The 21,228-nt window shown below is 41.2% G+C and overlaps 1 protein-coding gene across 4 annotated transcripts; it reads left to right on the top strand.

Moving 5' to 3' along the window:
• The first annotated feature begins 893 nt into the window (after positions 1 to 893).
• Positions 894 to 10,780, top strand: MTX3 (metaxin 3). Of its 4 annotated transcripts, none has more exons than XM_041414704.1 (9): positions 894 to 995; positions 1,397 to 1,466; positions 2,916 to 2,992; positions 4,496 to 4,588; positions 5,621 to 5,803; positions 5,940 to 6,016; positions 6,894 to 7,051; positions 7,446 to 7,534; positions 8,877 to 10,780. In XM_041414704.1, exons 1-9 carry the CDS (start codon positions 915 to 917, stop codon positions 8,994 to 8,996), a joined length of 948 nt encoding a protein of 315 aa, XP_041270638.1. In that variant the 5' UTR covers positions 894 to 914; the 3' UTR covers positions 8,997 to 10,780. The 4 variants fall into 4 exon arrangements, with proteins under 4 accessions (XP_041270638.1, XP_041270639.1, XP_041270640.1 ...); XM_041414705.1 differs by having other exon boundaries at positions 8,903 to 10,780; XM_041414706.1 differs by lacking the exon at positions 7,446 to 7,534.
• The last annotated feature ends 10,448 nt before the right edge of the window (positions 10,781 to 21,228 follow it).

Below are 21,228 nucleotides of genomic sequence, written 5' to 3' on the forward strand. Positions count from 1 at the left end.
TGGCTGCTCATAATGGTTGATTGAGAACCACAATCTTTTTTTTTGCTCCTATGAAAAGTCACAACTCTGTGTGCAGTGTCAGGGTTGGAGGGTGAGGGTTCAGCCACATAGTACCAAAAGCATTTGAAGAGGACTATGGCTGCAGCATTTCCCCAGAGGATCACAAGTACTGGCCACCCATGTCCCTTCCCAAGAGGCTGACCCCCACCTGGACACAACCTGAAATGACCTTATTCCCTGGTCTCGTCTCCCAGGCTAGTGATAGGACAAGAGGACGTAGTTCTCAATTCAAGAAGGACATGGAGGTGCTGGAGCAAGTCCACAGAAGGGCAACAGAGCTGGAGCACAAGTCCTGTGGGGAGGGGATGAGAGAGCCGAGTTTGTTCAGCCTGGTTAAAAGGAGGCGCCTCGGGAAGATATTTACCGCTTTTTTCATTACCTCCTTTCCCCCGAAAGGAGGCTGTAGCCGGGCAGGGGTGTCCTTTTGGAAAGGGACGCGGGTAGTATGAGGACATAGTCTTAAGCTGTGCCAGAGGAGCTTTGGGCTGGACATTACGAAGAATTTCCTCACAGAAAGGGTGATTAGACACTGGAATGGGCTGCCCAGGGAGGTGGTGGAGTCATCATCCCTAAAGGTGCTCAAGGAAAATCCGGATGTGCCACCTGCTGCCATGGTCTGGTTGATACGGTGTTTAGCCACAAGTTGGTCGCGGTGATCTCACAGGCCGTATCCAACCCGACCGACTCGGTGACTCGCCGCCCGGAGCGCGGCCGGCGGTTCCCGGGAGCAGGCGGATCCCTGCGGGCGGCGCTCCCCGCCCTCCTCCCTCCCGGGCCCGCGCGCGGCCGCGAACGCTCGGGCGCCGCCAGGCGGGGGAGCGGCGCCGGGCTGCCCGGGCGGTGCGGCGGACAAGATGGCGGCTCCCATGGAGCTGCGCTGCTGGGGAGGAGACTGGGGGCTGCCGTCCCTGCACCCGCAGTCTCTCACCGTCATGGTAACGGGCGGCGGCCACCGTCCGGCGCAGGAGGGAGGGCCCCGGGGCTTGCCTGCCGCTCGCACGAACGTCCGCGGGGCTCCTTGCCTCGGGGGAGGCCGGGGGTGGGAGGCGGGATGTTGGGCCCGCGGTGCGCGCCCGGCTCGTTCCCCGCGGGAGACGCGAGCAACGCTGCCGCCCTTCCCGGCGGCGCCGAGCCCTTCCCGGCGGCGCTGCCGCCCTTCCCGTGGGCTGCGGGGCCCCTGCCCAGCATTCCCTGGAGCCTCCTTAGGGCAATGAAGCCCAACCGAAACCCGTCGCGCACCTGCTGGTGCTTGGTCCCCAGTGCACGAAGGTGTTTAACACAACTTCTGAAGCTCTGTTTTAGGCTTTTCTTCCGTGCCCTCCAATCTTTATTGCAGGCTTACGCCAAATTTTCTGGTGCTCCCCTGACAGTGACTACTATAAATAAGTCCTGGAGAGCTCTGAAAGGTACCATCTTTGCAGCCTTTATTACTCTAATCACAGCTGTGTTATAAATGTATGTTCCAGTTTCTGTGTTTGCATTGGGTTTGTGTTCATGAGTGCAGTCTGCCCCAGTTAAATGACTTCACAGGATCAAATGTGATGAATTTGAGAGAATGAAATAATGGAAGTCATAAATAAACTGCTCCAGAGGACAGTTTATTAAAATGTGTATGGGTGCGGCAACAGACAGTTAACAAAGCAGTAATGCCAAGTATATAACTGGTTAATTCAGTCTGAGTTGGTGGTGTTGTGAAAGCAAATTTGTCAGCTTTTTACACTTTGCATATTTATGAAGGTAGTAACTAGACATGTGTATGGAAGAGCTCTTTAATTACCTGTAGCTTAATTAGTTGGTAGAGGTGGAAGTGGAATGTGAGCCTCAGCAAGTACATTAGCTGGGATGTTTGGTATTGTGTTGAATTAGAGGGTTTGGCTGAGAAAAGGTGAAGGTAAGCTGTCAGAGAGGACTTCTTTGTTTTGGATGTTTCTATTCATTACTTATTTGTTTGCTCAGCAGTTATTGTCTTGTGTGTTTAAGAGAAGTAAAATCACTGCAGAGTTAAAGTCCTCTGTCGCTTATACTTACCACGTTATCAGTTCAGGCAGTACTGTATTCATGCAGAAGTTGAGCCTTTGGTTCTTGCTTTTCAATGTGTTGTTTCTTGTTAGGGGAAAATACCAAGAAGTAGCTGGGTGGACTTGTAGAAATTTGGGGGCTATCCTCATAAGAAAAATACATAAAATCAGCTAAGAAAGTAGTTTAAATAGTAACTGTTGGTGATAATTGATAATTTAATAGAATTTAGGACTGTCCTGTTGGGCTCATTCTGACAGCCCTATTGTGAATGTGCTGTAAGGTAGCCCCTGTTACAGAGACTTTGCACTCTATAGGCTTTGATCCTGCAGTCTTGTGACTAAAGGCTGTCCAGTCAACTTCTGGCAGAAGGGAAGTACATGGTTCTTTTAGTAATTCATGGTTATGCAGTGGTAGGTTGGACATTGTTTGTAGCAAGGCTAGAGCAAAAAAGATGGTTACAATGGATTTGGAGAGGAAGGACAGAGGAAAAATTGAAGAGGCTCAGAGGTAGATGAACTGAGAGGGCAGTTGGGCTGAGCAGGAATTTTTGTTTTAAGATGAACATCTGAAATCCAGACAGGTAGCCTGGTTTTCAAAGTTTTGGATGCCTAGCAAAAAACATTGTTTTCAGTCTGATTTGATGTTGCCCTTTTAAATACTTTTTATTAGTAAAGTATTTGTAACCTTGGTGGAACTCTCCTGCTGTAAAATTTTAAGTTTACATGTTAGGAAAATGATAGCATGCTATTGAGAAAAGGAAAAGTACATACCCTGATTGATTGCTTTCTAGTTAGAAGTCATCCATACAAATTGACTGTATTATTTATGCCTTCTAGGAGATCTACCAGTCCTGTCATCAGAAGACATTGTTATTTCTCAGCCAGCAAAAATACTAAACTTTTTAAGAAAGCAGGTAGGTCTCTTTCAAAAAGATTTATTTTCCTTGACTTGCAGTGACTCTTGCATGTCTCCTTTGTACACTGATATAGGCTTCCAAAAACCTGGAGTTTAGTTCAGACCCAGTGCTTTTCTTTTTCTCATACAGGCATGAGAATTGCAAAATGGTAGACAAGAAATTGCTGTTGAAAAGTTTGATCATTAGTTGTGTGAAAGATTTAAAAATAAGAATAAAAAATAATTGAAAAGGACAACAAACTATCCCTAATTGAGTAGTTTCTTGCTGATCACCCTGCTTGTAATTATAAGACTTTTAATGTCATTATGCCTTTGCAGACCTAGGATATCATAGTTTAGGTTAACAGTTTAAATGGGTAATTTCCTAGTGCTCTTTTTTTGAAAGATAATACCTACAGCATTGTTTTTAGTCTATAGCTTGCAACATAGAAAGGTCTGCAGGCATTTCTTGGTGCACACCAGGTTATGGCCTCTTGCTTGCCTTTTGTAGGACTCTTAATGTTTTGTACACAAAGAATAAATAAAGCTGCACAATTTCTTCTTTTCACAAAGTATAAAAATACCTAATAAACCATGGCATCATCTTTTTAATCCTAAGATGGTCCTCTACCCCACTATTCTGCTTTTACATTAGAAATGCAGTTCCTGTCTAGTCATATGATCTGATGAATGCCATGTTAGTGAAACTTCACGTCTTCGTGGGGAGAAAAACAGAAAACTGCAGCTGAGATGGAATTTTAGACAGTTGTTTTGAAATTCTGAAGTTTCAGATTAATTTGAATTGAATTTGGTATTCATGTGAATACCAAAGGCTCCATAATGTTGGGGGGAAAAACCCTTGTTTGTGTTAAAGTATAACAATTGTATGCTTGCTTTTCAGATGTTCAGGTGTCAGCACTGGCCCTTTGTTTATAAATTAATGAAACAAATCTACTCACTCCTCCCCCCAATTTTTCAATCCTTATAATGTATTGTAGGAGAATCCACTGTTAGAATTAAAAGTTCAGTCAGTAACTGCATTAATTTTGCTGTATATTTGCTCCCTTACATTGTTACCATCCAATTTCTTCTAGAATGTTCATTAAAAGAAAAATATGGGAATGCACACTTTTTTTTTTTATGCTTACACCTTCTGAAGTGTCAGATGCTCTTTGAAAAATAACAGTGGAGATTTACCAGAGGTTTCTTATATCCCTGAGTATTGAAAAATTGCCTCTGTATCACTGGACATTTGCTTGGAAACCAATAGAAAGGAGACACAAGAATTATTTTGGAAATAGGAGGGCCCAAAGCTCTAGGAATGGAAAGATGGAAAAGCAAGGTGCAACAAGGTTTGGCAGAGTTGGCTTGAAGAAGGAAAATTCTAGTGAGTGCATGCTTTCTGTTCCAAAAATTGTTTATATATTTACTGCCTTGATAGGTGTTAAGTTTGAAGTAGCTTTCCATTGATAATGTTTTTTGAAAGTTCATCCTAAGTCTGTTGTTTTTTTTTAATTCTTAGAAATACAATGCTGATTATGATTTGTCTGCAAAACAAGGAGCTGATACACTGGCATATATTGCATTACTTGAAGAGAAATTGCTTCCTGCTCTGGTAAATATTAATAAATACTTTGTAATGGTCCAAATGCTTGGAATTGAATACTGTGAGAGGTGCCCAATGTGAGAGACATTGAAGTCTTTCAGCCCCAGCACTGACTGGAACATAGTTGTTTTTTAGTCTGTTTTTTGGAATTACTACCTAGCAACTTTTGGAAAGGAAATAAATCTGTGTTTGTGGAGTGTCAAGTAATAACAGTAGATTTATGAAAGACATTTTAAAAGGACACTTACTTAGGGTTTTTTTTCTGTTTTTCTTTGGGAAACACTATCCTGAAAACACTTTATTGTGGCCATTTTTTGATTAATTTGATTTCCTGAAAAACTTTTGATTAAGATATGCTGATGTGAGACACACAACTTAAAGCCTTTTGAACTGTTGAGTTAAAACTTTTAATAAATCAAAATGCCCATAACTAGTTTATTTTTTCAGTTCTAAATATAATGTCTAAAGACATGGCCGTTTGCCCTCACTATTTCAGTGTAATTACATTAGAGCTATAAGACCCACAGATACTGAGTCTTTTGAATGACTTCGTCGTAGTTTGTACAGCGAAAAATACTCTCACCAGATGGTGTAATGAGCTAGCCTTTTCAGCTGACCTTGTTTTCAAATTCATAATTTCATACTATCTTGTATTTTAAGATTTATATAAAATTCCAAAACAAAATTCCAGGAAGTTCAAACCTGTTGCTGTATGTCTGCAACTCTTTTGCAATGTATTTTCAATATACTCTATGTGTGTGTACGTATCTGTACATACATAGTGTATATGTAATTTTGTGCAGATGCATATAGATCTCTTTAATATCTTTGGTGTTTTTCTTTATTTGGAATGTAGCTATTTCCTTACTCATGTACTCCTGTACTCAGAGGATTAGTATATTCCTCTACAGAGCTTGATAGCCTTAAATTACAATAATTCCTAGTTCAGCTTTCCTGAGAGAGGTCTTTCATATCAAGTGTCTTGAGATGTCTACTCATGTCATTCAAATTTCAGTTACATTTTTCCTCATGCTGATACAGCTGCACACTTTCTGGATTGAGGCTGAAAATTACTGCAGTGTGACAAAGCCGTGGTTTGCCTCAAGGATTGCCTTCCCGCTGAATTTGTATCTGCCTGGAAAGATGTCTAGGGAAGCACTGAACAGGATCTTGTTGACCAAGGGAGGCCCTCCACTCTACAGTCTCACTGAAGTGGAAGCACAGGTATGGGTTGTGCAGTAAGGAATTCGTAAGTTGGTTCTGTCAAAGACAAGAACTTAAACAGTTTAGCACACTGTCAAACGATGAATGGTGCAGTGCATACCAGCCTGGCTACACCAGGGCTCTTGTGTCTCATCAGATATATCGGGATGCCAAGGAGTGCCTGAATCTCCTGTCGAAGAGATTGGGAACATCTCAGTTTTTCTTTGGAGATACGTAAGTGTGATTTTTTTAAAAATTATTTTGGTAAATGACTAATGAAACGGTCCCACACCACTCTATGAACACTTGAACTTTCTCTCTTCTTTTCACCCTGCCAGAATGTTAAAAGTGCTTTCCAGTAGTTTTATATTTCACACTCTGCCTTTCAGATAAATCTGAATGAGCAGACAGGGTACAAATGAGATTGTCAGCCTGAGTCAGTGTGGTGGCTCTCTTATCCTGCTGTGTTCCACAGAGAGGAAAATGCTTCCCACAGTTGCTAAGAAAATGTCAGGTGCACTGGAGACAACTTTCTTAGCCACTGAATGTCACCTCCTGGCTTTGTATGTAAGAAAAAATGCTTTAGGCTGAGGTGCTACTACTGCCCTCATGGGAGGAGGATGTAGGTCCAGGAACACTATTCTTGTATGCATGCATACAGGAATGTGGCAGAGTTGCATATGCATACAGGTATGTATGCAGAGCAGAAAGCAGATAGGGCCAGCAACATAGAGCCAACAGGTCCTGAAAAGCATGACCTCTTCTTTAGCAGTTGAAGTTGGACCACTCCATGAGGGAGGATCCTGGTCCCCTGATGCCCAGCACAATTTTTATGGTGCCAGAAAGGTGTTTTAGAGGGGCTTGCTTATCAATGGATGGGACAGCATGACTGTGTCGTGATGCTGACATTACTGTTTCAGCTTGTCTCCAGTTAAGAGATGCTGAAAGGAGTAGATAGTTGGTACAAAGCATTTACCAGGTTGATAGGCAAAGGTGGGATGACTATATTCTGTCCTGTGTGCTATTTGACATACATGGAAAACTAGGTTTTAAAAGTCGTAAAAGTCTTATCTTGAGTCACTTCAATGTTTCCCTGTGTCACTCTTTTTAGGCCTACCACCTTGGATGCCTTCGTGTTTGGTTTCCTTGCACCAATTTATAAAGTGTGCTTCCCGAGGGTACATTTGCAAGAGCATTTGAAACAGCTTCCTAACCTGTGCCGATTTTGTGATGATATTTTAACATGCTACTTCAGGTTAACTGTCTCAGGTAAGTAGTGTTTCTTTTCTCCTTTTTGTCATCTGTACCCATGTTGGGATTAGTACCCCAGGATTCCATTTGTGAACCAAGGCAGATTAGATTTTGTGTAGTTTATGCTAGACTTTCTGTGGGGAAATGAAGAAACTTATAAAGTTGGGCAGAAAGGATTCAAAATTAAAAGCAAGCGTTAATACTCAGTTTTAGATTCTGTCAAGCATTGGCAAAATCTTACGGCTCATGCTTAGTACTCCTTATTTTCTCACATGGAATGGCTTTTTCACTTAAATTCTTCTTTGCGTTAAAATATTGCATGAATTCTCTTCAATGTGACTTTATTTTTTAAGAATTTAAAACCTTCTGTAAATACTTTTTCACTCTTCATCTTTCTGCCTTCGCTCTCTAGGCCATTCTCCAGCTGGACAGGATACAGCAGATGCTAATCTGCAGAAACTCACACAACTTGTAAATAAGGAATCCAACTTGATTGAAAAGGTTACTTTTGCTTCAGTATCTTTAATTTTACTGCTTTGTTGTGGTTACTTGTTCACAGATATCTTTGCATGGCAAGTGCAACTGTACAGTGGACTTTATTTAATTACTTCTTTTCTAGTGAGTGTGTAGAGAGGTGGGAAGAATATTACATCATTTGGAAGGAGGAATTAATGAAGCCTTGCACTAAAAAAGTATTTTTAATACAACCAAAAGAACATTGTCTTGCAGGTGTGCACACCAACAGAGGAGTGGTATCTTTCTGCAAGTGTACATTCAGCTAAGGAGGTGGAAAATGTATTGGTCAAAACTCAGAAATGGTCCTGCAAATTAAGACTGATCACCAGCTTTCCTTGCTCCCATCTGCATGCTGTAGTAACTACCTGGCAGTCACTCTTCTCCTGCTTGTTCTACTGTTTTTTCTTATGTTCTCTGTTTCTAAGGCTGTCACTCAGCACCTATCAAAAGCTATACAACTTAACTGAAAAATACTTGTGAAGGATTAGCCTTTTCATGCAGATACAACACTCTAACTGAAAGGGTAGAAGGCATTTCTTCCTGAAAGAGATCAGTGTGTGAAATAGATCATTAACTATGATCAGCTTTTGTAGCATTAGCTATTGATGTTCTTTCTGGCATTGAGGTGTGGCTGTGGAAGTTTTAAATAATGGGTTACAGAGACATTTGTCAGGTATGACTGAGGATAATCTGATCCTGACTTGAAGAAATGGAATAGACTAGACCGCCTCTGCAGATCTCCCCTGTGCTTTTATTCTCTACCAACTAAACCTTTTCAGACCACATTACACATAGGGCATTAGAGTGATTTCCTATGAAAATGTAAATTGTTTATATACAGAGATTAATTTTAATCTGTCTTTGAAAAGGTCTTAATCACAAGCGCTTTATTACATACTTTTTGAAATTTGTAACTAATACAAATTCATTCAGCATCTCTGAAACATTTCTGATTTCAAAAGATTTATTCTTGCATGCTGCTGAATATACAGAAGCATCCATTGTTGTTAGCAGTTTGACTCTTGATCTGCCTTCTCACAACATTTGGTTATTTTACAATATTTGACCTCTTGGAATTGGTGTTGCTTCCTTCAGTAATCTTGACCAGATAACTTGAGCAGAAGCACGTCCAGGTGCCCTGGGTTTGCATCATATGTAAGGGAATGATTAGCAGCTCTAACGCAAACATATATTTGGGACTGGAAAGAAACCAAAGCACCAGTTGTTGCTGGCCCTGGCAGTAAACCTGCACGAACCAACCCAGTATTAATGATGGCATCCCTGACAAATAAGACTAATCATATAATCTATATTCTGCTGTTGCCAGATCCGGCTCTCATTGTTTCTCTGCAGATGGACGACAACCTTCGTAAGAGCCCTCACCATCCCCCTCGTAAGCTCACAACGCTCAAGCTTGCTGCAGGAGGAGAAGAAAGCAGTCCAATGAGTCGGTTATCACCTTGACATCTCCTGTTGCCCATAAATGTGTGTTTTGTAACTCAACTGAGTGCCACAGTAGATTTTTTCACATGAATGTTTTGCAAGGGAAGAATCTGCTAATGAGTACAAGTAGAGAACAGTAGAGCTTTACAATCTTCTATCTACCTGTTCTTTTAAGAAATTGCATAGATCAGGCTGGCCACACACTACGCTGAAGCTAAGCTAAGCTAAACAAAGCTTATTACTGCAGATGTTAACATGATTTTGTACAGCATATTTTTGCCTTTAGCCTAGCAGAAATGTTTCCCTAAAGTTAAAAATCTGCTTATGGAATGTTCACTGTTATTTTATTTTGTAGGTTTTGATTTTACTGTAATCATGTTACTGTATGTGAGTGGGTATACTCTTTGTCTGAAAATGACAAAGTCCAGTTGCAAAGTCTGAAAAGACAAAATGTTGCCATTCATGGCAGCTGAGACATGAAATCAATGACAGGAACGTAAATATTTTTATTGTGCTTTAGTGAACTTGGGATTTGTGTTTTATGGTTGTTTGTACCTTTGAAAATTTGTCATGTTGTACTTCGAAGGGGATTATTGAAAAGCATGTGCGCTATGGGGATGAAAATGATGCACAGTGCTAACATTTCACAGTACCTCGTATTAGTCCTTTGTGAAACAGGCTTAACCTGTGCACAGAGTAATACCACATGCTGCAAAACTGTTAAGTCAAAATCACAGAAAACTTGTGGTGAGTGGAGGCGTTTGATTAGTTGCTGTCAGGACAAGACTTGACTAGCAAATGTACTGCATCTATGGATTGAAAGGGACAGGTTAGGGCTTTATAAGAAGGCTTGATGTAGGGTTTTAAATGTGTCACAAATGCCTCTTAATCAGTTTCATCTTATTTTTTAATAAGCACTAGAGTTCATTCAAAAACTAACTAAAAATTGTCAAAATTTTTGTTATATGATGGGCTGTTTAGTTAAGAGCTCTTTTCTCTGTGCAAACTGTGGTATATTGCAGGGCATATTTCTTCTGTTCAGTTACATTTTGTCTTTAACAGAAGCCCTGCCAGTTCTAGAGATCCAAGCAATTCTGTTACAAGAGAGATGCTGTAATTTTTTACTGGTGAAGTACTGGCAGATGCTTCATGAGTAGATGTAAAGAGAATTAGACAAGGAGATTGGCCAAAGTGGCAGTGCTTCAGATACAGAATTCTCATAGCAGTATGGGTGGGATAACTGTTCTGGGGGGGAATGTTTTGTTGTTTTTCTGACCAAATTGAAATAGTCTTTCAGCTTCACTTTGGCTACTAGTCACGTTTGAGATATGCAGATAAATTACTTCCTATTTGTAAAGACAAGATGGTAGATTGTGTACCTATTGTACCTTTGGACTTGATATGTAAGGAATGTAATATCTTTAACATTTCTTAATTGAAATGTTGGGTTTCTAATGAGCACTTTAAAGTACTGTTTAAGCTTCATGCTCTTACTAGAGTATTTGTTGCAGTGATTTGAAATTAATTTAGCTCATATTCATAATGGTATAAACTGACAGTCCATTACATGCAAAAGTAATTTAAATGTTTAAAACTCGTACTTCCTGTACCTTGACAAGATTTACATGAGATCAAGTCACATAGCTTTCCAGAGCTTTTCTTTTACAAACATGGCTATGGACAATATGCCTTAGTTTGTCGCTTTTGTGAATGCATACACTCAGCCTATAAAATCTCTTTGTAAAAAGGGTTGGTATTCCAAGATTAAAATTCTGATTTTTAGTGGAATTTTGGTAGAGTTTTTTGTGGTATATATATTGATTTTTTTGAATATTTTTGTTATTTCCTTGTAGAAAAGTTTTATCTTGTCCATTAAAAAAACCTCAAAAAAACCTGCTGACTGCTAGGACAAGAAATTGAAGCATCTTAGCATATTCATGAGATCAGATTTTAAATTTTTATCATACCTCTTCAGTACCATTCCTTTCTTTAAACACAACTGCTTTTGGGAAAGGCAGTGAGGAGGCACACATTTGCTGATGTTATAAATGTGAGCTTTGGACCGTGTGATTGGGCTGACCTGAAATTTTGGTAAGTTTGCTTAAGGAACTTCATTCACTTGAGGACAACGGGGCTGGAGATCACAGCAAACATTGCCTGCAAACACCATCCCAGGCAACCAGTGATGTTGCAGAGCCATACACTTCCTTATTTCACTTTCTGTCCAAGGTGAATTCAAACCCAGACTCCTTTATGTGGGCAATGTCATCCCTGGCCTGGTAACTCAGGCTTGCCCATTAGTTTACTGGCATATTTTGTGTGCCTGAGTTCTGAAGCTGGGAGGTGAATGCTTTCCAGGGTGGGGTCAAATTGAGTAACTCGCTTCATCTGAAATAGTCAAAGCTGTTCCTCTGGCTGGGGGAGAAATACAGCATCGAGGTGTGATTTGTCTCCTTAGAGCAGATACCTAACAATTGAGTCCTGGACATGTGCTGTGTCTGGTGTGTGCAAAGGAAGCCCTGGCTGCCTAACTCTAGCATAAGAGGAAAACCTGCCGTGGTGATTGGCTTTTCCTCCACTGCCTGAGCTGGTGGGTGGTCTGAAACGCAAGGAGTCAGGCAGCCTTCTGCCTGGCAGCAGTGGTGTGGCCTTGGAACCACTGTTTGCAGCCTGCTTCCTGTGCAGAGCACTGGCTGCTGTAGCTTCTGTGGCTCTGCAGTCTCTTAAGTACTGAAGGTTCACATGTTCACTTCTGGCTTCTGGTGCACACACCTACAGTGTGCAAGCATGGGATATAGCACTGGCTTTCCAGGGTCTTGCTGCTACCGTGGCAGCTGATGAGCCTCATCCTCCTTGCCCTCATCCTAGAAAGGTGGTGGGTAGGAACAGATACTACCTTGAAAGGAACTTGTCTAGCTGCGAGTCATAAGTGGAGTGGACCACTTTGGCAGGTTGCAAATTTAATGCCCCTGCTCCCAGGCAATTTTCTGGTGAAAGCTGTATGTAGATATCCTTAGGGCTATTTTGTGTTTTTCTGTGTCACCTCGTTGTAGAAATATATATATTCCAGAAGAAATGAGATTAAAAGGTTACAAATTAATAGCTACAAATATGTTCTCTTTAATATTTCCAAGACTGCTTCAAAAATGTCTGCTGCTCCTTCCCCTTTTCCTCTCCCCTCCCCGCCCCCATTCTGAAAATACTGTTATATTGGGCTTTTCACTTACATCACTTACACATTCATGATGTCACATCACTTTCGTTAATGTAGCATAACACTCCATTAAGAAAAAAACACTCTATTTGATTCCTGGTTGAAATGGTTTGCAGACTCCCTTGAGCATGTTTCTTTTCCTTGGAATAATTATTGGCATTGCAGCAGGAACCATTCATAGTGCGCTCCCCTGGCCACGCCCCATGCAGAAAGGCGGAGTAGCTTTATATGTTAGCTTGACAAACTATACTGTAGCTCAAAAATCTGGATGGTCTGTGCAGTTGGCAACAAGGCGTCCTAAGCAGTTGACCATAGGCATGTTTATTAATGAGAAGCTATTCCCCACTTGCCAGGCTTATGGTATGTGATGTCTGGCCTGGAGGCCTTCAGCAGCTCCGCTGTCCTGCATCTCTGTGAGACCCAGCCGTGCCAGGGTAATGGTGATGTGGGGTTTAATGCTCCTGTAGTGCCTTGTGTCCTGGTCTGGGCAGCAGGGCAGGGGCCAAGCCCCACTCTATGGTCTCCTTCTCACCCAATGGAGACCTGCCCAGCAGAGGTAAGCACCAGGAGCAGCCTGTTCTGGAACTGAGTTCTGTATCAGAGGTAGCTGCCAGAATGGCAAGTGAGTTTTTTTGCACGGTCTGAGGGATGTGTTAAAGCAAAGAAGGGAAAAACTAAGTCCAGGGTTCCCTGTGCCATGCTGGTTTGCTGTTTGTGCCTGGAGCAAAGGTCCCAGGAATGGATCCCAACTCCCTAAAGATACCAGATCAGGTTGGATTGAGAACCTAAGAAGCAGAAGGAAAGAAAAGGTGATCAAGGGAGAGGCATCAGGGGTATCTGTTTTCACCCTCAATGACTTCTTGTCAGAGTTTTATGAATGTCGTGGCATTTGGGACTGAAAGACTGCTTCATGAGTTACAATATACTGCTCTTGTGGGCAAAACATGGGGGAATCCAATGACTTGCTGCAAGTTTCATAAAAAAAAAATATTCGTAATGTGCTGGGCCAGTCTGCGTCGGTGCAGGACCAAGTGAGCAAGGTTTACTGTATTTCATTAAAAGCTAAGCTAAGAACAGGGATCACTGTACTTCCACAGCAAGCAAGATCTTACAGTAAATCAGCCCATGGCACAAAGATGTTCCTCAGTGCCGTTCACCTCCCTTTTCCTCATTTATCTTTAAAATCACATGGGTTTTATTCATCATGGATGTCAATGTTCCAAATTTATATATGTTCAAATGTTGCGTGTGGGTTCTGTTGGTGATTTACTGTTATCAAAATTCAGAATGTGGTCCTTCATTTAAGCCCTCAGTGCACAGAAATGATATGCCTTGAGTATCAAGCAGCTCATTAAGTAGAAGCAATCCTTGTGTAAACATTCAGTACTCTGGTCAAATTTCCCAAGCCATTTTGACAAGGGCAGCTAGGCAGCCCGCCAACTCACACAGACATCTCAGTTTTTGTTTTCAGGAACAGAGAGGTGAGAGACAGAGAGCACAAACAAGAAAGTGTAAGTCTCTGCAAAGCTCTGGCTTGCTCAAAGCAACCTCCAAGTGGTGGAGGTAGAGTTCATTTTGCTTTTATTGTCATTTGCTGTGGTGAAAAGAAACTTACACTGAACATATACTGGGCTATGCATGTTCAGGCCAGGATTTCACAGTGAGTTTTGCTCTGAGTTGACCACTAGTGACCACTCTGAAAATCCCTTCAGTAGTATGTTACAATTTGTCATGGTTTGACACTGGTTGAAAGACAAGGCATCTACAAAAACTGTTCATTCATTCTCCTCTGCTGTAGTTGAGCAGAGGAGGGGAAAAAAACCTAAAGGGCTCATGGGTTGAGATAAGGATCAGGAAAAAACCACTAAGGGCAAAACAGGCTCATATTTAAAAGGTATAAAGAAAAATTCACTATTAACAGATTTAAGAGGGTAATGAGAACTAAAATAAACCTTTAGAACACTTTTTCTTCCCAGCACCTCCCTCCTTCCCATTGACAGCACAGGGAGACAAAACATGGGGTTTTTAGTCAGTTCATCACTTTGAATTTTCTTCTGTTCATTCAGGGAAAAGAGGTCTTCTATTGTACTGTGAGGTCCCCCCATGGGAGACAGTTCTCTGTGAAAGTCTCCAACTTGGTTCTCTTCTCGTGAGCAGCAGCCCCACCCAATCTTCTGCAAACATGAGTCCTTTTCACGGGCAAAACAGGCTTCCCAAAACTGTTGCCTGAGTCACTCATCCACGTGAATGCAGGCTTTTATAACTCCTTTTGGCATTTCCACTCACATTTTTTTCCACTCACTCTGTTGTTCAAGTGGACTTCTGCATGTCTCTTGTGGACCCAATGAGCTGCGTGGGGGGACAGCTTACTTAACTATAGTCTTTTACCACCATTTGCAAAAGAAAATGTCAGCTTTGGCGCTTGGAGCACTTCTCCCTCTTTCTTTATGGACCTCAGTGCCACCATGTTGGTTCTCCTCATGTGTCTTCACCTCTTCCTATTCTCTGACTTGGAAGAAAATTGTTGTCCATAGGTACTATTCTCAAGTTCTATCAATTGAAAAGTCCTTGTAGGGTTTCACAGTGCTGAAAGGTTGATCTCATCTGGGTCCATGCTGAGGAGTCACTTTGTTATAAATAAGAAGCTTGACTAGGCCAATATTCAAGCAACAATCAATTTATTAATATGGTAAAGTATGAGCAAAACAGCCCTGGGTACAGTGGGGGAAGTTTTCCCTCCAACTGCACACCGATGGTTGAGGCTTACAGGTATTTATGGGGTACACACAGCTTTCTCAGCAGTTTCGATTCCCGGCAGTTTCTATTCCCAATTTTTACGTCACAATTCTATACACTATTGTGAGTTAGTTTTTCTCAGGATGTATCCCAGGAAAGAGTATCCCCAGATGGTGGGGTTCGACTTCCCAAAGAAGTAAGAAGTCTTTCAGCTGGTGAGGTCCAGACTCCAGATGTGGCTCCACCTTTTACTTGCAAAGACTATGTGATGTCCAAGCTTCCCTTGGTTGAAGCTATCAATCCTTGAGCTGATGTTCAACTTCCTTTCTCAAGCTGCTTTTTACTGTTTTGCTAAGGTGTTGAGATAAGCACATTTCCTTTACATACATTCTAAACCTATATTTTTAAAGCTCCTTATTACAAGCAATATTCTAAAAAAAAAGTTATTATTGCAAAGCTGTTTAAATGCTTAGCTACGTGCAGAAAGTTCCTGTCCAGCAGCAACATTCTTAAAACTTTAATTCAGATGCTATTTGCAAACACAGGATAATTTCCAAGGCCTTTTTCCATGCTTTACTCCCTCAGTTATTTTTTAGAATTCATCTTTTAATTGTCCCGTGATCAGTTTCCATACAAATCACAATCACAAGTACACACACTACCTGTATGTACCTGACACGAAACACAACTTTGTATCTCACAACTTGCCATGTTCCCGCCACAGGCCATGTGGCCCCAGCAGTCAGAGTGCAGGCACCATTCTACATCTCTCCCCAGGCAGGGCACAGAAAAGAGAGAAGCTGCTGCCACTGCCCTTCTACCCGCAGTGCATCTGGCTAAGGGTGGCCAGACAGGCAAGGCTCGCTGGCACACCACATGGTGACACCGGCCACAGGGACACTTGCAGTGCTAGGATGGCCCCAGCCGCTGCGCATCCCCACCCCTCAGAAGAACCGCACATGGTTTTGATTTCCTTCTTAGATATGTCCTTACAGAGGCGTTACCAACTTCTCTAATTGGCTTAGCAGCATGTCTGTTCTCAGAGGAGGCCAAGGATTGGCTCTGCCAGCCATGGAGGAAGCTTCCAGAAGCTTTTGACAGAAAATCACTTTCCACCAAAAACCAAAAGATGTAAAACCAACACACAACTGCTCAGCAGCAGCCACGGTAAGAGGAAGAGCTACAGCACCTCCATGGCCAGTGAGACATGTCCTGCTGAAACTGCTGTTGGAAAAAGCTAATTGTTTACACCTACATGTTCTGCAAAAAAAATGCAGTGATTTAGACAGGAAGGATTGCTCATACCCAGATAGAAATTTGGAGAGGAGGGAAGGGAACTGATGGACACAGAACAGGCACAAATTCTCCTGGAATAGCTGATACTCTGTGATTACGTGGGAAAGGGATTTCAGCTCTCTGCTCTCAATTAAGGAAAGTGATAACTCATTTTGGCTGCTCCACAGCTCTTGGCAAGTGTCTGAGCTAGTGGATTAGTAGCTTCTCTGCAGTGGGCAGAAGTACCTTATTTCTCACAAAAATCCCTGAAAGGTTTTGTTTCCTTGGTGCAGGATATGAAAAACTCAGAAATCCCCTTGGCTTCCATGGGGTAAGAAAGTAGTTTCCCACCTGTTATGTTTGCTTTCTTAGCTTGCACACAAGGATTATTCTGTTTATCTGGTGTCCCTATTTTAGCTGAGCAAGGTAGCTGTCTTCACAGAGGGAAGACGAAGTGTTGAAATGGTGTTGGCAATCGGTGGCACCCAGTGCAGAGAACATAGCAACAGAGTGACATGCTCAAAAGGACTGAAGGAGGCAGAATACTTGTTTGGTTGGTTTTTTCTCCCCTGAAGAATGTTTTGTGGGAGGCACACTCTCTGCTAGATACTTTCTCCAGCAATGGGCAGTCATGACGCAAATCCCCAAGGGCTCTGTGCTGCTTGCCGCCCTGATCAGTGGACATCAATTTCCACCAGAGACTCCAAAGAGAACTAGGACAGTTGAAATGACAGTCCCCCAGTGAAAGACAGTGGTCACTACCCATATTTGTCCTCAAACTGCCAGCTTAGCTTTCTCTTGGGTCAGTCTCAGGTCACACTTAGGTACACTTATGTTGGTTTGGTGTAGAAGGCTCCTGACTTATGCTGGTGTATCTTGACACTGACGTTGTTCCAGTTTGCTCTCCTCCAGTCCCACCAGATGAAGGAAAACTGAACCTGAAGCTTCCAGCTGTCCATATAATTGCTCACTGTGTTTAGTTTGGGAAGTTCCAACACATGTTCAGATGTTACCATTCATGTTTTTACAGCTTTTGTCCTGGGATTTAATAACTGGTTGGTAGTAAGAGACAAGACAAATAAATATGGATGCCCTGTCTTGGGATATCAGAAATTAAACCATAGCTGTGACAAGGATTGACTCTGAAACAAGCCTGATGCACAGTTTAAATGAGGGAAGCTGTGATATTAGTGATAGAAAAGTGGGGGCAGATGTCTCTTTTACTAACCTATATAGTTTGTCAAGGAAAACAGTTGAAGAGGAGCCCATGGCAATTTTAGGGCCTTTTATTCAATGTTCAGGGTGGACTTTGTCCAGAGTGTTTGCTCACTGCTTTCCCTTTTATCAAGAAAATGTCAGTTCTCTGTGCTTCTTTTCTGGGTTTCTGAGTGGGCCAGATTCCTGGAATGAAGCTCCTGGATGCTGTCTGACTCATCTCGTTGCAGGAGAGGTGGGTGTTCCTGACAAATACAAGGGGCTGGTTTTCAGAGCTGGTTAAAGTAGTCACCAAGTTCCTAAAGTGATTTGTAGTCTGGAAAATCTTTGCAGAGCATGAGGTTGCTGTTTTTTCTGGCAGAGTAAAGGAAGACTTCCTTACCTCCTTCATAGTAAGAGCACAAGTTGGTAGAAGAGTCCTGCCCTCATCTGCATAACACTGCATTTTACACTCTCGAGTTTCAAATTCCCATTTCTGGTGCACAGAATTCTTGTATTCTGTTCTTTTTTTGTGCCTGGCAAAGTCTGACATAAAGAAAAATCAGTTTTGAGAGGTTCTTTGTTCACCATTAATGAAAATTGTCCACTGTCATACAGGGAATATCTTAGTTCTTGAACCACAAATTGTATTCTTGGAGTAAGAAACAGTAAGTGCCAGAATGACATCTGCTCCCTGAATTGACAGGCTATTTGAAGGGTTTTCAACAGCCTTAGAGCCTGCACTGCTTCACTGCATCTGCTGATCTGTTAGAGCTATTATTGAAATAGCATATTGCCATAAATGGGCCAGTACAGGACAAAACCAGACCACTCTTCTTCCAAGGCCATTTGAACAAAATAAAATAGGCTATGCTCTCAGAAACTGCTATAATATGTAAACCATCTAATTTTCATTAAGCAATTAGCTGCTAGTTCTGAATAATAATGATATCCTTTTCATTATTTTTCAGTCAGTTTAGTGTGGCCTGAGGTTTTAATAACTGTTCTGTGTGTTTTCAGCTTTAGTAACACTTCCTTTAGTTGTAGATTTTACTGGATATCTTCCTGAAACTTGATTTGAGATGATCACTACAAAAAAGTTAGGAAATACTTCATATGAAGCTCACACACTCTGGAGAGGACCAATACCGAGTAATTTTAAGTTGATATGGGTGAATTTAGATTGCCTACTTATTTTTTCTGACTACATTTGATGGCAGATTTATTAACGTACTCCCACTTTTCCCTCTCCTATGTTTTTTCAAAATCAGTTTATTCTCATGCATTTTTGCAGAAGCTTTCAATGCTTTTACAGGTCAAACACCAACACTGAACAGATGAGATGGCTTGATGTGACACAAGCACTTGTATTGCTTGTGCTCCTCTGCTCTTCATCTTTTTCCAGGACCTTCCCAATTATTTGCTAGCTGAATTCTGCAAGAAATTTCTGGTAACTTCAGTTACATCCATAGTGCTTGGTGTGGATGTTGGAAGGATGTTGCTTTTTGGAAGGAAAACAGGGACAAAGGATCCTAGGATCTCCTGCGCCATATGAATAAGGATATAATAAACTAAGTATTTTGGAAAAGACATGTATGCATTTCTCTTGTTTAATTCACAGAAAAAAAAAATTACTGATCAGGGGCAAATCTTTAGGAAAGCTTTTTTAAAAGGACAATATTATTCTTTGGGACCTGAAGCTTGAAGTACTGTTCTTAAAAAAACAGTATGCATTTAGGACTTACCTAAATTGTTACTGTGTTTTAATATTTTCTCACTTATGCACTTGTACACTGAAGCAAGACAAAGAGTCTTTAGTGCCCAGATATATCCCAGCCTGATGTGCAGCTGTATCACCTATTGAGACCGACCCCCAAGGTGCCCTTGGAGACCCCAGCTGCTGATGGGGTCACCTTATCCATCTATCAAAAGTGAAATCAAAGGAGTTTTTACAGCTCATGGTATTACTCCTCAGAAGTCACAAGACAAGAGCTGAAGAAGGGTACTGTAGGAGCTGGGAGCCAAAGAAAGACTTAGAGCAGCAAGCAACATATCCAGGAATATAAAGAAAGGATCCTAAGTGAACATACCTGTTAGTATGTTCACTTAGAGCAGTCTGTCATGCCACTGCCTGATTTTGCCAAGGTGTTCTATAGCACCTCATGCTAAAAGTCCATTCTTTTACACGTACTGCAATACTAGACAAAGGTATTCAAGAGTACCAGAAAAGAGAGTGAAATTTTGGTTGATTATACAAAAGAGCAAGCAGGTTGATATTCTAAGTTATGTGTTCTCTTTCTGTTGAGAACTAGTAATTTTTTTGCCCCAGAACATTTAAGAGTGAGATTATCCTGGGGCCTTTGACAAAATGATACAATAAAAAAAAAAAAAAAAAACAAAACAAATTATTTCTTGATTATTTCTTGATAGAAGCTTTTTATCTTGTTCCATCCTAATGATTTCATACTCACCCTTTGAATTTCTTTGTACAACATTAGCTGTGTTAAGGTATGAGTGAATTTTGTTTTCCTTCCTTCCCAAACTTTTTTCTTCACTGAAAATGATCTTCCTGAGGAGTCAAATATATGAGACAGAGCTGTGGGCTTTTCCAAAAGGTATTTTAAAGTCTTTAGGTCTCGGGGTAAAAGAACAGAACTTTAGTTGCTGTGGAAGTGCCAAACTTGATAATGCCTTGTCACCACAACTAGTCTCAATTCTCAGCAGCCCTTGAACAGAGTGATTGCAGATTCTTCCAGGAAATGAAATGCTGGCTGTCACAGTACAAGCAGCAAATGCATTTCAGTTCTCTTCAGATTCCAGAAGTCAAGTTCTCTGTCATATTAAAATTCAATACATATTAAACTAAGATGTACTACATGTAAATGCAGCCAACTGATCAAGTCTTGGGGTTTGTGTCCTAAAAGTAAAACAGAGTGTCACTCTGTTTCAGTACTGACTCTGAAAAAAGACTCTTTTACTCTTGAATCACTAACCCTATAGATAACCTGAGGACATTTTATAGCTACTAATACCTGTGGCTTAGTTTAAAAATGCAGTGTAAAGGTTGTGTAACAAAGCCTGTTTGCAATGTAGAGCACATTACATTACTTGTCTCCAAATTCCAATTTTAAAACTTTATTTGTAGCATGGATGCTCTTTGCTAATAGCATTTATTTGACATGAAATCTTTTCCTCCAAGCCACTGTTCCTACAGACTAATGGGACAGAACTTATTCCTTATACTTCATGAGTTGTAGTGCTTTCTGAACAGATCTGTTTGAGCTATTAAATGAGTCATTATGCTGATTGTAACAGCTTTTCATTTTTTCAGATATCAAGAGGAAGTTATGGAAATATTTCACCTGCAAGAAGAGTGTGCTGCACTCATTAGACTTTTTACTTTAAATAAGCAAGGAAGAAAACTATTAGTCTGCATATTCTATTGATTGCTGATGTCTGCTGAAATACAGCTCTTGATGAATTTAAAAAATACAGCTAGAAATCAAACATACAAAGAAATTATAAAACAAAGACAGACCTTTGTGTTGATTTGCACTTCAGATCTAGTTCCAGAAGATGGGGTTTTAATTTTCTGTATCAATTTGAGCTTTGTAAATCCTGACCAGAATCTCTCTCACACTGTCTTGCTCAAAGAAAGAAAAAGCAGATATATGACTTTTAACTCTTGTTGGACAAAAGCAAGACCACCTATTCAAAAGAATACCTTTTCAATTGCCTAAAGACCATTAATCAAGTACAACCTTCCCATTGCTTTTGCCTCTATGTTAAGGGATCAGCATCAACAAAAAAAATGCGC

The sequence above is a fragment of the Onychostruthus taczanowskii genome, unplaced genomic scaffold (genome assembly GCF_017590055.1).
Source record: "Onychostruthus taczanowskii isolate IOZ18803 unplaced genomic scaffold, ASM1759005v1 scaffold46, whole genome shotgun sequence".
Lineage (NCBI taxonomy): Eukaryota > Metazoa > Chordata > Aves > Passeriformes > Passeridae > Onychostruthus > Onychostruthus taczanowskii.